We start from the raw sequence: 19463 nt of genomic DNA, 5'->3' as shown, positions 1-19463 counted from the left end.
TAACTCCTACTTTTTTCCCTCCCTTCCCCTCCCTCCCTCCCTCCCTCCCTCCCTCCCTCCCTCCCCCCCTCCCCCCCTTCCTTCCTTCCTTCCTTCCTTCCTTCCTTCCTTCCTTCCCTCCTTCTTCTCAGAGTCCTTTTTCAAGATTTTATTAAGTATGGATTAAGAAGAAGTAATAGCGAAGTGAAGTATATTGCCTTCATGTTTGTGTTTCTTTAAAAACAACTGTTGTTTGTTTCTTTTTAATTCCAGATTCAACAATGTCTCACCCATCTTGGCTGCCACCCAAAAGCTCTGCTGAGCCCCTTGGCCACGTGTCTGCACGGATGGAGACCACCCATTCCTTTGGGACCCCCAGCATTTCAGTGTCCACACAACAACCACCGAAGAAGTTTGCCCCAGTCGTTGCTCCAAAGCCCAAGTACAACCCATACAAGCAACCTGGCGGTGAAGGTGAGTGAAGGATTGCAGAGGTGGGTGCCCCAAATGGGAGAGTTCAATATAATAAAAAGTGATTTGTAGTACAATGTTGTGTTGGAACAAGGTAGCTCAAGAGTTTGTGGTGTGGTTATCATAGTGTATAGACTGTCAAAGGTTAAAAAGCATCAAGTAACCATCTAGGCAGCTCTTCTTTTGGGCATAAAGATTGAGATCTCTTAGGGGTTCTATGACTGTGGTTATACAGTGAGTTCGGGCCAGAGCTAAAACTAGAACCCTCATCTCTTCATTCATAGCTTAGTGCTCTTCTACTGCTGTGTCCTCCATCCCCATCCCACTGTCCTGTAGAAGTGTGTCTACCACCCAGTCGTCCCTCCCTCTTGCCAATGGACATGTGTCCAAAAATGCTGCCAAACAGTGGACTCCCCTCTAATGTGAAGGGAGTAAAGACAGGGTTTCTTATAGAGAAGGAGGCAGAGGTGTGAGGAAGTCTAGTAGATATGACAGTTGATGCACACCCGAGGGGCAGGATGGGGCAGGTCCTATATTGTGTTGGCGTATGTGAGAGGGAGGAGAGAAGCAGGTAATGGTTGCACTTCAGACCCCTCCACAAGGGGTCAAATTCCCCACGAGTGCTGTGAATTCCGGTGAGTTGTCCCCTTGGCCGACTCTTCCTGCATTGAGATGCCCCATCCTCGTCACTGTACTCTGTGAGGTTCTCCCACTGTCTAGCTGGTTCTCTAGGGACAGTGGCGTCATCTCTGATCCTCTGCAGCTCTTTGCTCAACTGTTTGTTCTTTCTTAACACGCCACCTCACACCCTTCTGTCACCTGTCACAGTCCTATTTGTATCACCTTCTCCAGTGTCTGGACTTGACCTAGATCCTAAGTAACCACTCCCTTCCCTGGGTTTCCACATACATCTTATTCTGACTGTCAACTTCCTACTTCTTTTGTTGTTCCTCCTGCTCTTCTTTTTTTATTTTTTATTTTTATTTTTTGTGGTACGCAGGCCTCTCACTGTTGTGGCCTCTCCCATTGCGGAGCACAGGCTCGGGACGCGCAGGCTTAGCGGCCATGGCTCACGGGCCCAGCTGCTCCGCGGCATGTGGGATCCTCCTGGACCGGGGCACAAACCTGCGTCCCCTGCATTGGCAGGCGGACTCTCAACCACTGCGCCACCAGGGAAGCCCCCTCCTGCTCTTCTTAATCTGCCACTACTGACCAGATAGTCTGTCTGAGGCACTATGCTTTTCATTGTCATTTTATTGCCTTCCCTATAACCCTATGAACTAAGTATTTTTTCACATAAAGAAATGGAAGCTTAGAGAAAAGAGGTGACATTCTCTGTGGTTTTGTGGCTACAGAGTTTCTGAAGTGAGGCTGTTGTCTTCACCCAGTCTGCTCTGCTGCTGGTCCTTCTCTTCCTGGCATATGTGGCACCCGGGCCCCATATGATGGTGATACTTCCCTACTTCCTTATAAGAATGTAAGCTTTGTTTCCCCATTTAAGCAACAAGACGTGGTTTCTCACTCATCCTTATGTTCCTCTTGGCTCTTATTATGCTACTGTGTTTTTAGTGGGAATGATTGTGTATGGTCAAATGTATGTCTGTATGTTCCTGTGTGTATATACATTTGGATGGATGGCGGATGGCTGCATGGGTGAGTGCACTGCTCAGTAATTCTTCTCTTGCAATAAACAGTTTGGAATGTGGCATCCTCTCTTGAAGCAACTCAGTCTCACTGAATTTCTGAAGTCTTGAGTCTTTCTTGCACTTCTGCCAATCCCTCTTTCTTTTTAATATAACCTTTTTTGAATACGTAAAGGAAGAAATTTCCCTTGCATATATACATTTTAAAGACAAACATGGATAAAGTTTCATGGATATTCAGACTTTTTTAAAATATAGCTCCATCTCTTCATCTGCTATATATTATGACATGATATTTGTTAGAAGTGTAAGATTTGCTTTCCTTTATATTTAATTTAAATGTTAGTGCATCCTCTGTTGCTCTCAGTGTTTTTATAATTCATGTTATTTTTGTTTAATTTTTTATACATTTTCTAAAGTTTATATCCATTTTCTTTTTCTTTTTTTGTCCATTTAGAATATTCTTTACCATTAGTGAAATCCCCAGGTAGTAGGTAACACAGTTTTCATTTACCGCGTGAGTTGATGAGGTCTCATGTCTCAGCTCACGCCATTGCCATTCCTTGCCTCTGAACATACGCGCCCTCAATTTCTAGCCCATAAAGCCTTAACATTCGTAGCTTAATTCAGGCCCTGACTTCCAAGAACCTCAGCCACAAAGGCAGAGTGTAGAACTAACAGAAATCACACAGTCCACCTTTTGCTGGTATAAAGATGAGAACTGCAGTGCAGAGAGTGTGAGTGTTTTTTTCAGAAATGCACAGCCTGCTTGTGGTCAAGTTGGTACCAGTCCTCAGGTCCGCTTTGTTTGAGTCCAAGGTTATCAGGACCTTGTATTATATTCTACTCTGTCCCTCAGCCATAACCTCTATGCGTCTCATACAATCCTTTTCACAGCTGTCCTTCTAATAGATTTACTTGTGTATGGTCCTGTCTCCTTTGGTAGACTCGGACCTTTTAGAGGCTGGGGCTGCCTGACTCATGCCTTTACTCCCAACAGCATCCAGCAGGACACCTGACACCTAGTAGCTACTCAATGATATTTGCGGTGATAATTAAACTACAGCAATATGAGCGTGCTTTTCCAGGCACAGATTCGAGCTTCTTAACCACTTTTTAGGCTTTATGGTTCTGTCTGAATTTCTTTTTACCTCTTCTCCCCATTCCTTGAGCTTTTTAGCCCAGGATTTGTTTAACCACTGCTACCTTGAAGTTACCGATTTCATTTCTCACCTTTGTATTATTATGTCTGTAATCTCTGGGGTTTGCTTTCTCATTTTTAAATTCTGACTGTGAAAGTAGAGAAAGTACCCACATGTTTTCCACATCACCTTATATTTATGTGATACCATATGTTATAATTTTTTTTATAAGGTATTTTGCTAATAACTTTCTCTAAAGGGCTTTGGCACATTTAAGAGTAGGTGTACTTTTTTTTCCAAGTTAGTAGCTCTTTAGGCCTTAGGGTCTTTTTATTTTACTACCATTGTTCTCATTTTTCATTGATTTTTTTTTCAACAACTTGTGTGTCTTGGAATGCCCCTGCATTTCCAAATGCCTCTTTGTATCCTGTACTATATGCTTATGAGCCTATATATATTTTTTATTGTTTTGTCTTCTTGCAAATTTTACCATGTTAAGTGTCTACGTATTTTTCTGTGGAATGAAGTTGGTATGTATATATGGTTTTGTCTCCTCACGTTCTGTTCTCTACTGATGAGAGCAATAAGATGATGCAATTTTTCTTTTTATCTTTAAAGTACTAGCAGTAGTGTTTTTTTTTTTTTTAATACATACTAGTGGATATATGTCAATCCCAATCTCCCAATTCATCACACCACCACCCCTACCCCACCACTTTCCCCCGTTGGTGTCCATATGTTGGTTCTCTACATCTGTGTGTCAGTTTCTGCCCTGCAAACCGGTTCATCTGTACCATTTTTCGAGGTTCCACATATATGCGTTAATATATGATATTTGTTTTTCTCTTTCTGACTTACTTCACTCTGTATGACAGTCTCTGGATCCATTCACGTGTCTACAAATGACCCAATTCAGTTCCCTTTTATGGCTGAATAATATTCCATTGTATAATAATATTCCATTGTACCACATCTTCTTTATCCATTCATTTGTTGATGGGCATTTAGGTTGCTTCCATGTCATGGCTATTGTAAATAGTGCTGCAATGAACATTGGGATGTCTTTTTGAATTATGGTTTCTCTGGGTATATGCCCAGTAGTGGGATTGCTGGGTCATGTGGTAATTCTATTTTTAGTTTTTAAAGGATCCTCCGTACTGTTCTCCATAGCGGCTGTATTAATTTACATTCCCACCAACAGTACAAAAGGGTTCCCTTTTCTCCACATCCTCTCCAGCATTTGTTGTTTGTAGATTTTTCTGATGATGCCCATTCTAACTGGTGTGAGGTGATACCTCATTGTAGTTTCGATTTGCATTTCACTAATAATTAGTGATGTTGAGCAGCTTTTCATGTGCCGCTTGGCCATCTGTATGTCTTCTTTGGAGAAATGTCTATTTAGGTCCTCTGCCCATTTTTGGACTGGGTTGTTTGTTTTTTTAATATTGAGGTGTTTATATATTTTGGAGATTAATCCTTTGTCTGTTGATTCGTTTGCAAATACTTTCTCCCATTCTGAGGGTTGTCTTTTCGTCTTGCTTCTAGTTTCCTTTGCTTTGCAAAAGCTTTTAAGTTTCATTAGGTCCCATTTGTTTATTTTTGTTTTTATTTCCATTACTCTAGGAGGTGGATCAAAAAAGATCTTGCTGTGATTTATGTCAAAGAGTGTTCTTCCTATATTTTCCTCTAAGAGTTTTATAGTGTCTGGTCTTACAGTTAGGTCTCTAATCCATTTTGACTTTATTTTTGTGTATGGTATTAGGGAGTATTCTAATTTCATTCTTTTCCATGTAGCTGTCCAGTTTTCCCAGCCCCGCTTTTTGAAGAGACTGTCTTTTCTCCATTGTATATCCTTGCCTCCTTTGTCATAGATTAGTTGACCATCGGTGTGTGGGTTTATCTCTGGGTTTTCTATACTGTTCCATTGATCTGTATTTCTGTTTTTTGTGCCAGTACCATATTGTCTTGATTACTGTAGCTTTGTAGTATAGTCTGAAGTCAGGGAGTCTGATTCCTCCAGCTCCGTTTTTTCCCTCAAGACTGCTTTGGCTATTTGGGGTCCTTTGTGTCTCCATACAAATTTTAAGATTTTTTGTTTTAGTTCTGTAAAAAATGCCATTGGTAATTTGATAGGGATTGTATTGAATCTGTAGATTGCTTTGGGTAGTAGGGTCATTTTCACAATATTGAGTCTTCCAATCCAAGAACATGGTATATCCATCTGTTGGTATCATCTTTAATTTCTTTCATCAGTGTCTTATAGTTTTCTACATACAAGTATTTTGTCTCCCTAGGTAGGTTTATTCCTAGGTATTTTATTCTTTGTGTTGCAGTGGTAAATGGGAGTGTTTCCTTAATTTCTGTTTCAGATTTTTCATCATTAGTATATAGGAATGCAAGAGATTTCTGTACATTAATTTTGTGTCCTGCAACTTTACCAAATTCATTGGTTAGCTCTAGTAGTTTTTTGGTGGCATCTTTAGGATTCTCTGTGTATAGTATCATGTCATCTGCAAACAGTGGCAGTTTTACTTCTTTGTTTCCAATTTGTATTCCTTTTATTTCTTTTTCTTCTCTGACTGCCATGGCTACAACTTCCAAAACTATGTTGAATAGTAGTGGTGAGAGTAGACATCCTTGTTTTGTTCCTGATCTTAGAGGAAATGCTTTCAGTTTTTCACCATTGAGAATGATGTTTGCTGTGGTTTTGTCGTATATGGCCTTTATTATGTTGACGTAGGTTCCCTCTATGCCCATTTTCTGGAGAGTTTTTATCATAAATCGGTGTTGAATTTTGTCAAAAGCTTTTTCTGCATCTATTGGGATGATCATATGGTTTTTATTCGTCAGTTTGTTAATATGGTGTATCACATTGATTGGTTTGTGTATATTGGAGAATCCTTGCATCCCTGGGATAAACCCCACTTGATCATGGTATATGATCCTTTTACTGTGTTGTTGGATTCTGTTTGCTAGTATTTTGTTGAGGATTTTTACATCTATGTTCATCAGTGATATTGGTCTGTAATTTTCTTTTTTTTGTAGTATCTTTGTCTGGTTTTGGTATCAGGGTTTTGGTGGCCTCATAGAAAGAGTTCGGAAGTGTTCCTCTGCAATTTTTTGGAAGAGTTTGAAAAGGATGGGTGTTAGTTCTTCTCTATATATTTGATAGAATTCACCTGTGAAGCCATCTGTTCCTGGACTTCTGTTTGTTGGAAGATTTTTAATCACAGTTTCAATTTCATGACTTGTGATTGGTCTGTTCATATTTTCTATTTCTTCCTGGTTCAGTCTTGGAAGTTTATAACTTTCTAAGAATTTGTCCATTTCTTCCAGGTTGTCCATTTTATTAGCATAGAGTCGCTTGTAGTAGTCTCTTAGGATGCTTTGTATTTCTGTGGTGTCTGTTGTAACTTCTCCTCTTTCATTTGTGATTTTATTGATTTGAGTCCTCTCCCTCTTTTTTTTGATGAGTCTGGCTAATGGTTTATCAATTTTGTTTATCTTCTCAGAGAACCAGCTTTTAGTTTTATTGATCTTTGCTATTGTTTTCTTTGTTTCTATTTCATTTATTTCTGCTCTGATCTTTCCTTCTACTAACTTTGGGTTTTGTTTGTTCTTCTTTCTCTGGTTCCTTTACGTGTAAGGTTAGATTGTTTATTTGAGATGTTTGTTGTTTCTTGAGGTAGGCTTGAATTGCTGTGAAATTCCCTCTTAGAACTGCTTTTGCTGCATCCCATAGGTTTTGGATCATCATGTTTTCATTGTCATTTGTCTCTAGGTATTTTTTGATTTCTTCTTTGACTTCTTCAGTGGTCTCTTGGTTATTTAATAATGTATTGTTTAGCCTCCCTATGTTTGTGTGTTTTACATTTTTTTCCCTGTAATTGATTTCTAATCTCATAGCGTTGTGGTCAGAAAAGATGCTTGATATGGTTTCAATTTTCTTAAATTTACTGAGGCTTGATTTGTGACCCAAGCTGTAATCTATCCTGGAGAATGTTCTGTGCGCACTTGAGAAGAAAGTGTAATCTGCTGTTTTTGGATGGAATGTCCTATAAAAATATCAATTAAATCTATCTGGTCTATTGTGTTATTTAAAGATTGTGTTTCCTTATCAATTTTCTGTTTGTATGATGTGTCCGTTGGTGTGAGTGAGGTGTTAAAGTCCCCCACTATTACTGTGTTACTGTCGATTTTTTCTTCTATAACTGTTAGCTGTTGCCTTATGTACTGAGGTGCTCCTATGTTGGATGCATGTCTATTTATAATTGTTATATCTTCTTCTTGGATTGATCCCTTGATCATTATGTAGTGTCCTTCCTTGTCTCTTGTAACATTCTTTATTTTAAAGTCTATTTTATCTATATGAGTATAGCTACTCCAGCTTTCTTTTGATTTCCATTTGCATGGAATATCTTTTTCCATCCTCTCACTTTCAGTCTGTATGTGTCCCTAGGTGTGAAGTGGGTCTCTTGTGGACTGCATATATATGGGTCTTGTTTTTGTATCCATTCAGAGAGCCTGTGTCTTTTGGTTGGAGCATTTAATCCATTCACGTTTAAAGTAATTATCGGTATGTATGTTCCTATTGCCATTTTCTTAATTGTTTTGGGTTTGTTTTTGTAGGTCCTTTTCTTCTCTTGTGTTTCCCACTTAGAGAAGTTCCTTTAGCATTTGTTGTAGAGCTAGTTTGGTGGTGCTGAATTCTCTTAGATTTTGCTTCTCTGTAAAGCTTTTGGTTTCTCCATCAAATCTGAATGAGATCCTTGCAGGATAGAGTAATCTTGGTTGTAGGTTCTTCCCTTTCATCACTTTAGGTATATCATGCCACTCTTTTCTGGCTTGTAGAGTTTCTGCTGAGAAATAAGCTGTTAACCTTATGGGAGTTCCCTTGTATGTCATTTTTCCTTGCTGCTTTCAATAATTTTTCTTTGTCTTTAATTTTTGCCAATTTGATTTCTATGAGTCTTCGCGTGTTTCTCCTTGGTTTATCCTGTATGGGACTCTCTGTGCTTCCTGGACTTGGGCGGCTATTTCTTTTCCCATGTTAGGGAAGTTTTCGACTATAATCTCTTCAAATATTTTCTCGAGTCCTTTCTCTCTTCTCTTTCTGGGACCCCTATAATGCGAATGTTGTTGCCTTTAATGTTATTCCAGAGGCCTCTTAGGCTGTCTTCATTTCTTTTCATTCTTTTTTCTTTATTCTGTTCTGCGGCAGTGAATTTCACCATTCTGTCTTCCAGGTCACTTATCTGTTCTTCTGCTTCAGTTACTCTGCTATTGATTCCTTCTAGTGTATTTTTTATTTCAGTTATTGTATTCATCTCTGTGTGTTTGTTCTTTAATTCTTCTAGGTCTTTGTTAAACATTTCTTGTATCTTCTCGCTCTTTGCCTCCATTTTTTTCCCAAGGTCCTGGATCATCTTCACTGTCATTATTCTGAATGTTGCCTATCTCCACTGCATTTAGTTTTTTTTTCTGGGGTTTCATCTTGTTCCTTCATCTTGTACATAGCCCTCTGCCTTTTCATCTTGTCTGTCTTTCTGTGAACATGGTTTTTGTTCCACAGGCTGCAGGATTGTAGTTGTTCTTGCTTCTCGACACAAGGTCTGCTAGTGTTGGAGGGTCTCCTGCAGAGGTGGGGGGCACCTGTGGCTCACCATGGGGACAAGGACACTGGCAGCAGAAGTTCTGAGGAGTACTCCTTGGCGTGAGCCCTCCCGGAGTCTGCCATTAGCCCCACCCAGCAGTAGTGTTCTTTTTCCTATAATCAGGTCCTCTCTTTGCTTCAAATTTTCAAAAATTCCCAAAAGCCTTAGACTTTGATGGCAGAATAGGGTATAGATCTTTCTTTTTTGTCCTTGGTAGATACCAAAGTACATGAGCTTTTTTCTTGTACTAATACATTATTTTATGGAGATGGTTTTGAAATTTTCCTACTGTTATAACTCGGGCAGTTGGAAATTTTCTCTGTCTCTTTCTCTCTCTCTCAGTAGTTTGGCTGAATGACATTTGGTAATATTTTGTATTCCTCATTACAATAGATTATCATACAGAATGATCTGTAAAGTTTGCAAGTTTGTAAAGTTAGAGTTATCTTACGGCTTGAGGTTGACTTTCTCCAGTGTCTGAAGTTTCTTTTAAAAAATATTTTTTATATAAGATTTAAAAAAAAAATGAATCCATAGGGTACAAATTCCAAGTGACCCTTTCAGTAGAATTCCTTTTACTTGTACACTCCTTTGTAGTTCATGTAGCACTTCCATATTCATTGTTATTTAATTCTCAAAAGAGAGTTTTTACTGTAGCTCACTGAGTTAGGTAGAACAGATGCTATTGCCATTTTACTGAGTGGTAAACCACCAGAAGTGAAATAACTTATTCTATAGTCATGTAGTTAGTAAAATTGTAGAGCTAGCCTCTATTCTTTATATCTAGGGCTCTTGCTGATTGATTTTAAAGGTTTCTATTTATTAGAGATTGGGCTAGACAGCCTCGTCTATTTTAACTCCATTATTTTATTATTTCATGATTTTTCTTTGAAATTAATTTCAAAATGGTTGCTCTTTTCACAAACTTTTCCTATGTATATTACCTTACACACTTCTGTAAAATATAAACAAAGCCTCTGTTTTCAAGCTTTGCCTACCTTGCTTCACCTTGACTTGTAAAGTCAAATCAGAATAGGTGAAGTGAATTCTATTCAGTGAGGGTCCTAAGCCTGGAAATTTTTTACTAGATCTCTCTGTGCCTTCTACTACCTGAGATTACTAACCCATTCTATGGAGAGGGAATAGTTATAGGCGATTGATAATCTGGGGTAAACATAGTAACCAGAACAAATATCCTCATAAGCAACTGATCTCCCATGATGGAAATGGCAGCCAAGCTTGTTTTCCATTCCACTCTCCTGCCAGAGCCATTCTTCATGTTTTAATCACAAAGTCTTTGAGCAGCAGAACTAGAAAAGTGTTTGAAGGTTTTCTAGGCCAATTGTTTTACTTGTCAGATGTGAAAACTGAGTCTGAGAGTGAAGAGAATGTCTTCCCAAGGTTACCTAAGAGTTTGGGGCTGAACTGGCTCCAGAACTCAGGCCCTAAATGTGCTCATTCCATTGGGTCTCCACTGACTTAGATTGCAAGAGACAATGTTGGGGCTTGGTTCCTAGGAATTGATGAGTCTGATTATTGTTACTTGGTGCAGAACTAGCTTTTAGTGATATGAAGTCATGTAACTTGGTCAGGCAGGACATATTTGTTTTCTCAACAGATAGCTAAAATGTGACGGAAACGGATGGCCACCTATGGCAATATATTTGAAGAAGTAATCTAGAATGTATTTTTTCTGCCATTTTTAATCTTGCCCGTATAAGCCAATGTGATGCTGCTTCTCTTCTTACAGTTAGTAAAAGCTTTTTCTTTTTTACACCTGGAATAATTGGTAGTAGAAAATATATAAGGACTGATGGTGAGCTCTGAACAAGGTGATGTCGAAATATTTATACTTGCACTTCACGCTCCTGTCTCTGGAGTCCTATCATCTCTTTTCCCTGACATGAAAGGTGAATCTGGCCTGTGATTTTGGAGGTACAAATGGGAAACATCTTCTTTATGTAGTTCTGACAGTCCTGTTAAGTTGCCAGCCATCACAGAAGAACACTCGAGACTTCTCAGACTGTTTGTTATAACCATGCATGGTCTGTCAAGAGGACAGTCGCAGATTCACTGAAACATCAGGAACTCTAATGAGACTCGAGTTTGACTGGCATGTCCCTTTTCTGTTTCAGGGTAAGCATCTTGAGCCTCATCTATCACTGTGGAGTGCCAGTACATGCATTTTAATTTTCAGAGCCTCAGGGGGGAAAAAGGACAAGCTGTTCATTCATTAAGGGGTTGGGTAATAATTGTATTAATTTGATCTTTACATTGCACCTTCCTGAAGAGGAAAGAACTTGTAATTCTTTGGGTGAAATTGTGAAATCAGATCTTACTAAATATTCATAGGCCTTATTGACACTCCAAAGAGCCAAGGTTCAGTGCTGACTTGGTGGTCAGGGTATTTACATGCCAGCCTCAGTTTCACTGCTTGACCTTGGGCATGACAATTTTCTTTTTCTTTTTTTTTTTTTTTTTTACACAGTCCAAATTTTAAATATTTATTTAAAGACTATTTTTTAGAACAGTTTTAGGTTTACATAAAAATTGAAAGGAAGGCAGAAAAATTTCCACATACTCCCTGCCCCCCACACATATATAACCTCCCCCATTATCACCATCCCCTACCAGAGTGGTATATTTGTTACAGTTGCAGAATCTACATTGATGTGTCATTATCACCCAAAGTCCATAGTTTACATTTGGGTTCACTCTTTTTTTTTTATTTTTTTTTTATTTTTATTTTTATTATTTTTTTTTATTAGTTTCTGCTTTATAACAAAGTGAATCAGTCATACATATACATCTGTTCCCACATCCCCTCCCTCATGCATCTCCCTCCCTCCCACCCTCCCCATCCCACCCCTCCAGGCGGTCACAAAGCACCGAGCTGATCTCCCTGTGCTCTGCGGCTGCTTCCCACTATCTATCTACCTTACGTTTGGTAGTGTATATATGTCCATGCCTCTCTTTCCCTTTGTCACAGCTTACCCTTCCCCTTCCCCATATCCTCAAGTCCATTCTCAAGTAGGTCTGTGTCTTTATTCCCGTTTTACCCCTAGGTTCTTCATGACATTTTTTTTTTTTTTTAAATTCCATATATATGTGTTAGCATACGGTATTTGTCTTTCTCTTTCTGACTTACTTCACTCTGTATGACAGACTCTAGGTCTATCCACCTCATTACAAATAGCTCAGTTTCGTTTCTTTTTATGGCTGAGTAATATTCCATTGTATATATGTGCCACATCTTCTTTATCCATTCATCCGATGATGGAAACTTAGGTTGTTTCCAGCTCCGGGCTATTGTGAATAGAGCTGCAATGAACATTTTGGTACATGTCTCTTTTTGAATTATGGTTTTCTCAGGGTATATGCCTAGTAGTGGGATTGCTGGGTCATATGGTAGTTCTATTTTTAGTTTTTTAAGGAACCTCCATACTGTTCTCCATAGTGGCTGTACCAATTCACATTCCCACCAGCAGTGCAAGAGTGTTCCCTTTTCTCCACACCCTCTCCAGCATTTATTGTTTCTAGATTTCTTGATGATGGCCATTCTGACTGGTGTGAGATGATATCTCATTGTAGTTTTGATTTGCATTTCTCTAATGATTAATGATGTTGAGCATTCTTTCATGTGTTTGTTGGCAGTCTGTATATCTTCTTTGGAGAAATGCCTATTTAAGTCTTCTGCCCATTTTTGGATTGGGTTGTTTGTTTTTTTGCTATTGAGCTGCATGAGCTGTTTATAAATTTTGGAGATTAATCCTTTGTCAGTTGCTTCATTTGCAAATATTTTCTCCCATTCTGAGGGTTGTCTTTTGGTCTTGTTTATGGTTTCCTTTGCTGTGCAAAAGCTTTGAAGTTTCATTAGGTCCCATTTGTTTATCTTTGTTTTTAGTTCCATTTCTCTAGGAGGTGGGTCCAAAAGGATCTTGCTGTGATTTATGTCATAGAGTGTTCTGCCTATGTTTTCCTCTAAGAGTTTGATAGTGTCTGGCCTTACATTTAGGTCTTTAATCCATTTTGAGCTTATTTTTGTGTATGGTGTTAGGGAATGATCTAATCTCATACTTTTACATGTCCCTGTCCAGTTTTCCCAGCACCACTTATTGAAGAGGCTGTCCTTTCTCCACTGTACATTCCTGCCTCCTTTATCAAAGATAAGTTGGCCATATGTGCGTGGGTTTATCTCTGGGCTTTCTATCCTGATCCACTGATCTATCTTTCTGTTTTTATGCCAGTACCACACTGTCTTAATTACTGTAGCTTTGTAGTATAGTCTGAAGTCAGGCAGCCTGATTCCTCCAGCTCCGTTTTTCGTTCTCAAGATTGCTTTGGCTATTCGGGGTCTTTTGTTTTTCCAAACAAATTTTGAAATTTTTTGTTCTAGTTCTGTGAAAAATGCCAGTGGTAGTTTGATAGGGATTGCATTGAATCTGTAGATTGCTTTGGGTAGTAGAGTCATTTTCACAATATTGATTCTTCCAATCCAGGAGCATGGTATATCTCTCCATCTATTTATATCATCTTTAATTTCTTTCATCAGTGTCTTATAATTTTCTGCATACAGGTCTTTTGTCTCCTTAGGTAGGTTTATTCCTAGATATTTTATTCTTTTTGTTGCAATGGTAAATGGGAGTGTTTTCTTGATTTCATTTTCAGATTTTTCATCATTAGTGTACAGGAATGCCAGAGATTTCTGTGCATTAATTTTGTATCCTGCTACTTTACCAAATTCATTGATTAGCTCTAGTAGTTTTTCGGTAGCATCTTTAGGATTCTCTATGTATAGTATCATGTCATCTGCAAACAGTGACAGCTTTACTTCTTCTTTTCCAATTTGGATTCCTTTTATTTCCTTTTCTTCTCTGATTGCTGTGGCTAAAACTTCCAAAACTATGTTGAATAAGAGTGGTGAGAGTGGGCAGCCTTGTCTTGTTCCTGATCTTAGTGGAAATGGTTTCAGTTTTTCACCATTGAGGACAATGTTGGCTGTGGGTTTGTCATATATGGCCTTTATTATGTTGAGGAAAGTTCCCTCTATGCCTACTTTCTGCAGGGTTTTTATCATAAATGGGTGTTGAATTTTGTCGAAAGCTTTCTCTGCATCTATTGAGATGATCATATGGTTTTTCTCCTTCAACTTGTTAATATGGTGTATCACATTGATTGATTTGCGTATATTGAAGAATCCTTGCATTCCTGGAATAAACCCCACTTGATCATGGTGTATGATCCTTTTAATGTGCTGTTGGATTCTGTTTGCTAGTATTTTGTTGAGGATTTTTGCATCTATGTTCATCAGTGATATTGGCCTGTAGTTTTCTTTCTTTGTGACATCCTTGCCTGGTTTTGGTATCAAGGTGATGGTGGCCTCGTAGAATGAGTTTGGGAGTGTTCCTTCCTCTGATATTGTTTGGAAGAGTTTGAGAAGGATGGGTGTTAGCTCTTCTCTAAATGTTTGATAGAATTCGCCTGTGAAGCCATCTGGTCCTGGGCTTTTGTTTGATGGAAGATTTTTAATCACAGTTTCAATTTCAGTGCTTGTGATTGGTCTATTCATATTTTCTATTTCTTCCTGAGTCAGTCTTGGTAGGTTGTGCATTTCTAAGAATTTGTCCATTTCTTCCAGGTTGTCCATTTTATTGGCATAGAGTTGCTTATAGTAATCTCTCATGATCTTTTGTATTTCTGCAGTGTCAGTTGTTACTTCTCCTTTTTCATTTCTAATTCTACTGATTTGAGTCTTCTCCCTTCTTTTCTTGATGAGTCTGGCTAATGGTTTGTCAATTTTGTTTATCTTCTCAAAGAACCAGCTTTTAGTTTGGTTGATCTTTGCTATCGTTTCCTTCATTTCTTTTTCATTTATTTCTGATCTGATCTTTATGATTTCTTTCCTTCTGCTAACTTTGGGGGTTTTTTGTTCTTCTTTCTCTAATTGCTTTAGGTGCAGGGTCAGGTTGTTTACTCGAAATGTTTCCTGTTTCTTAAGGTGGGATTGTATTGCTATAAACTTCCCCCTTAGAACTGCTTTTGCTGCGTCCCATAGGTTTTGGGTCGTCGTGTCTCCATTGTCATTTGTTTCTAAGTATTTCTTAATTTCCTCTTTGATTTCTTCAGTGATCACTTCATTATTGAGTAGTGTATTGTTTAGCCTCCATGTGTTTGTATTTTTTACAGATCTTTTCCTGTAATTGATGTCTAGTCTCATAGCATTGTGGTCGGAAAAGATACTTGATACAATTTCAATTTTCTTAAATTTCCCAAGGCTTGATTTGTGACCCAAGATATGATCTATCCTGGAGAATGTTCCATGAGCACTTGAGAAAAATGTGTATTCTGTTGTTTTTGGGTGGAATGTCCTATAAATATCAATTAAGTCCATCTTGTTTAATGTATCATTTAAAGCTTGTGTTTCCTTATTTATTTTCATTTTGGATGATCTGTCCATTGGTGAAAATGGGGTGTTAAAGTCCCCTACTATGATTGTATTACTGTCGATTTCCCCTTTTATGGCTGTTAGTATTTGCCTTATGTATTGAGGTGCTCCTATGTTGGGTGCATAAATATTTACAATTGTTATATCTTCTTCTTGGATCGATCCCTTTATCGTTATGTAGTGTCCTTCTTTGTCTCTTCTAATAGTCTTTATTTTAAAGTCTATTTTGTCTGATATAAGAATTGCTACTCCAGCTTTCTTTTGATTTCCATTTGCATGGAATATCTTTTTCCATCCCCTTACTTTCAATCTGTATGTGTCTCTAGGTCTGAAGTGGGTCTCTTGTAGACAGCATATATATGGGTCTTGTTTTTGTATCCATTCAGCCACTCTGTGTCTTTTGGTGGGAGCATTTAGTCCATTGACATTTAAGGTAATTATTGATATGTATGTTCCTATTCCCATTTCCTTAATGGCTTTGGGTTCGTTATTGTAGGTATAGTCCTTCTGTTGTGTTTCTTGCCTAGAGAAGTTCCTTTAGCATTTGTTGTAAAGCTGGTTTGGTGGTGCTGAACTCTCTCAGCTTTTGCTTGTCTGTAAAGGTTTTAATTTCTCCATCAAATCTGAATGAGATCCTTGCTGGGTAGAGTAATCTTGGTTGCAGGTTTCTCTCCTTCATCACTTTAATTATGTCCTGCCACTCCCTTCTGGCTTGTAGAGTTTCTGCTGAGAGATCAGCTGTTAACCTGATGGGGATTCCCTTGTGTGTTATTTGTTGTTTTTCCCTTGCTGCTTTTAATATGATTTCTTTGTGTTTAATTTTTGACAGTTTGATTAATATGTGTCTTGGCGTATTTCTCCTTGGATTTATTCTGTATGGGACTCTCTGTGCCTCCTGGACTTGATTAACTATTTCCTTTCCCATATTAGGGAAGTTTTCAACTATAATCTCTTCAAATATTTTCTCAGTCCCTTTCTTTTTCTCTTCTTCTTCTGGAACCCCTATAATTCGAATGTTGGTGCGTTTAATGTTGTCCCAGAGGTCTCTGAGACTGTCCTCTGTTCTTTTCATTCTTTTTTCTTTATTTTTCTCTGCATCAGTTATTTCCACTATTTTATCTTCCACCTCACTTATCCGTTCTTCTGCCTCAGTTATTCTGCTATTGATCCCATCTAGAGTATTTTTCATTTCATTTACTGTGTTTTTAATCGATGCTTGATTCATCTTTAGTTCTTCTAGGTCCTTGTTAACTGTTTCTTGCATATTGTCTATTCTATTTCCAAGATTTTGGATCTGGGAAATAGAATCTTGGATCAGCTTTACTATCATTATTCTGAATTCTTTTTCAGGTAGACTGCCTATTACCTCTTCATTTGTTAGGTCTGGTAGGTTTTTATCTTGCTCCTTCACCTGCTGTGTGTTTTTCTGCTTTCTCATTTTGCTTATGTTACTGTGTTTGGGGTCTCCTTTTTGCAGGCTGCAGATTCGTAGTTCCCGTTGTTTTTGGTGTCTGTCCCCCGTGGCTAAGGTTGTTTCAGTAGGTTGTGTAGGCTTCCTGGTGGGGGGGACTAATGCCTGTGTTCTGGTGGTTGAAGCTCGATCTTGTCTTTCTGGTGGACAGGTCCACGTCTGGTGGTGTGTTTTGGGGTGTCTGTGGCCTTATTATGTTTTTAGGTATCCTCTCTGCTAATGGGTGGGGTTGTGTTCCTGCCTTGCTAGTTGCTTGGCATAGGGTGACCAGCACTGTAGCTTGCTGGTCGTTGAGATGGAGATCCCTGGGAGATTTTCGCTGCTTGATATTATGTGGAGCTGGGAGGTCTCTTGTGGACCCGTGTCCTGAAGTTGGCTCTCCCACTTCAGAGGCACAGCACTAACTCCTGGCTGCAGCACCAAGAGCCTTTCATCCACCCGGCTCAGAATAACAGTGAGAAAAAGTAGAAAGAAATAATTAGTAGAAGAAAGAATGAGAGATTGAAAGAAAGGAAGAAGGGAAGTAAGGAAGGAAGGAAGGAAGAAAGAAAGAAAGGAGGGAGGGAGGAAGGATGGAAAGAAAGGAAAGAAAGGAGGGAGGGAGGGAGGAATGAAAGCAAAAGGAAGAGTGAATGGAAGAAGGGAGGGAGGGAGGAAGGAAAGAAAGAAAGAAAGACAGGAGGGAGGAAGGGAGGAAGGAAAGAAAAAGAAAGTGGAAAGAAGAAGGGTGGGAGGGAGGGAGGGATGGAGGAAAGAAAAAGAAAGAAGGAAAGGAGGAGCGGAGGGAGGGAGGGAGGAAGGGAAGGGAGGAAAAAAAGAAAGAGCAGGTAAAGTAAAATAGAATAAAGTATGAAATATAGTAGCGTTATTAAAATTAAAAAGTAATTATTGAAAAAAAACAGGGACCGAAAGAACCCTGGGACATATGGTGGAAGCAAAGCTATACAGAGAGAATCTTACACAGAAGATTACACATACACATTCACAAAAAGAGAGCAGGGGGAAAAATCAAAAATCTTGCTCTCCAAGTCCACCTCCTCGATTTGGGATAATTCGTTGTAAAAAGAGGAAAAGGGCGAAAAGTCTGAAATCTTGCTAAGTCCACCTCCTTAATTTGAGATAATTCGTTGTAAAAAGAGGAAAAAAAAAGGGGGGAAAGTCTTAAATCTTGTCCTCAAGGTCCACTTCCTCAATTTGGGATGATTCGCTGTCCATTCATGCACTCCACAGACGCAGGGCACATCAAATGGACCGTGGAGCTTTAATCCGCTGCCTCGGAGGCTGCACAGAGAGATTTCCCTGTCTCTGCTCTCACAGCTCCCGGGTCTCAGCCTTGGACCTGGCCCCGCCTCTGCGCGTAGGTCGCCGGAGGGCGTCCGTTCTTCGCTCAGACAGGACGGGTTTAAAGGAGCCGCTGATTCGGGGGCTCTGGCTCACTCAGGCGGAGGGGAGGGAGGGGAATGCCCTCTCCTCGCGCACCAGGTAACAAAAGGGAAAAAAGTCTCTTGCCTCTCCGGTAGCTCCAGACCCTTTCCCCGGACTCCCTCCGGGCTAGCACTAACCCCTTCAGGGTCTCTTCCTGCCGCCAGCCCCAGTCCTCTCCCTGCGCTCCGACTGAAAGCCGATACCCGAGCCTCAGCTCCCAGCCCCGCCCGCCCCGGCGGCCGAGCAGACAAGTCTCTCGGGCTGGTGTGTGCCTGAGGGCACCGATCCTCTGTGCCAAAATCTCTCTGCTTTGCCCTCCACACCCCTGTTGCTGTGCTCTCCTCCGCTACTCCGAAGCTTTCCCCCTCCGCCACCTGCAGTCTCCGCCCTCGAAGGGGCTTGTAGTGTGTAGAAACCTTCCCTCCTTCACGGCTCCCTCCCACTGGTGCAGGTCCCGTCCATATCCTATTGTCTCTGTTTATTCTTTTTTTCTTTTGACCTACCCAGGTATGTGGGGAGTTTCTTGCCTTTTGGGGGGTCTGAGGTCTTCTGTCAGCGTTCAGTAGGTGTTCTGTTGGAGTTGTTCCACGTGTAGATGAATTTCTGATGTATCTGTGGGGAGGAAGGTGATCTCCGCGTCTTACTCTTCCGCCATCTTCCTCCGGCCCCTCATGACAATTTTCCATTCCATATTTCTTAATTTGTAAAACTAGTTGTTAATATTAATTATCTTACCAGATTGTTTTGAGGATCAAATATAACAGTGAGTGTAAAAATGTTTTATAAATTATAAAATACCTTAAGACTCTAGGAATTACTTTTGCATACTTATTCAACAATCACTTACTTAAAACAGAATTTGTGCCAGACACTCTTCTAGGGGCTGAAGTAATGAGCAAAACAGAGACTGATCTCTGCCCTCATAGAGTGTATTTCTTGTTATAATAAAAATAACTAGTTGCTTTTATTAATATTAAGTAATATTGATAAAATTATAAAACAGTATTTATTTAATAAATGCATTTCATAATTTTATACACACTATTACTAATAATTTTTCTAAATTATATTACTAGTACTATAAGACTAATAAATATATAGTAATATAAATATAATTATTACTAATAATAATATTCATAAATACTGGTAAACAGTATTAACCTCTAATAATAGTGATAGGAATCACAGTGCCTCAGTATTGTATATATTATAAAATTCTTGAACCAGGATGAA

At 39.3% G+C, this 19463-nt stretch overlaps 1 protein-coding gene across 2 annotated transcripts in view; it reads left to right on the top strand.

Moving 5' to 3' along the window:
• Positions 1-260: 260 nt before the first annotated feature.
• Positions 261-19463, top strand: part of LPP (LIM domain containing preferred translocation partner in lipoma) — a gene marked incomplete at its 5' end in the record, with an annotated part of 466507 nt that continues 447304 nt past the window's right edge. For both annotated transcript variants that reach the window (XM_079704195.1, XM_079704194.1), the window contains one exon: positions 261-453. In XM_079704195.1, the coding sequence (XP_079560321.1) occupies positions 261-453 (193 nt within the window). The remainder of the gene's footprint in view (positions 454-19463) is intronic.

This window comes from Hyperoodon ampullatus, assembly GCF_949752795.1.
Source record: "Hyperoodon ampullatus genome assembly, chromosome: 5".
Taxonomy (NCBI): Eukaryota; Metazoa; Chordata; class Mammalia; order Artiodactyla; family Ziphiidae; genus Hyperoodon; species Hyperoodon ampullatus.
Note: the sequence above shows the minus strand (reverse complement) of the source record. Positions and strands in the feature narration are given on the sequence as shown.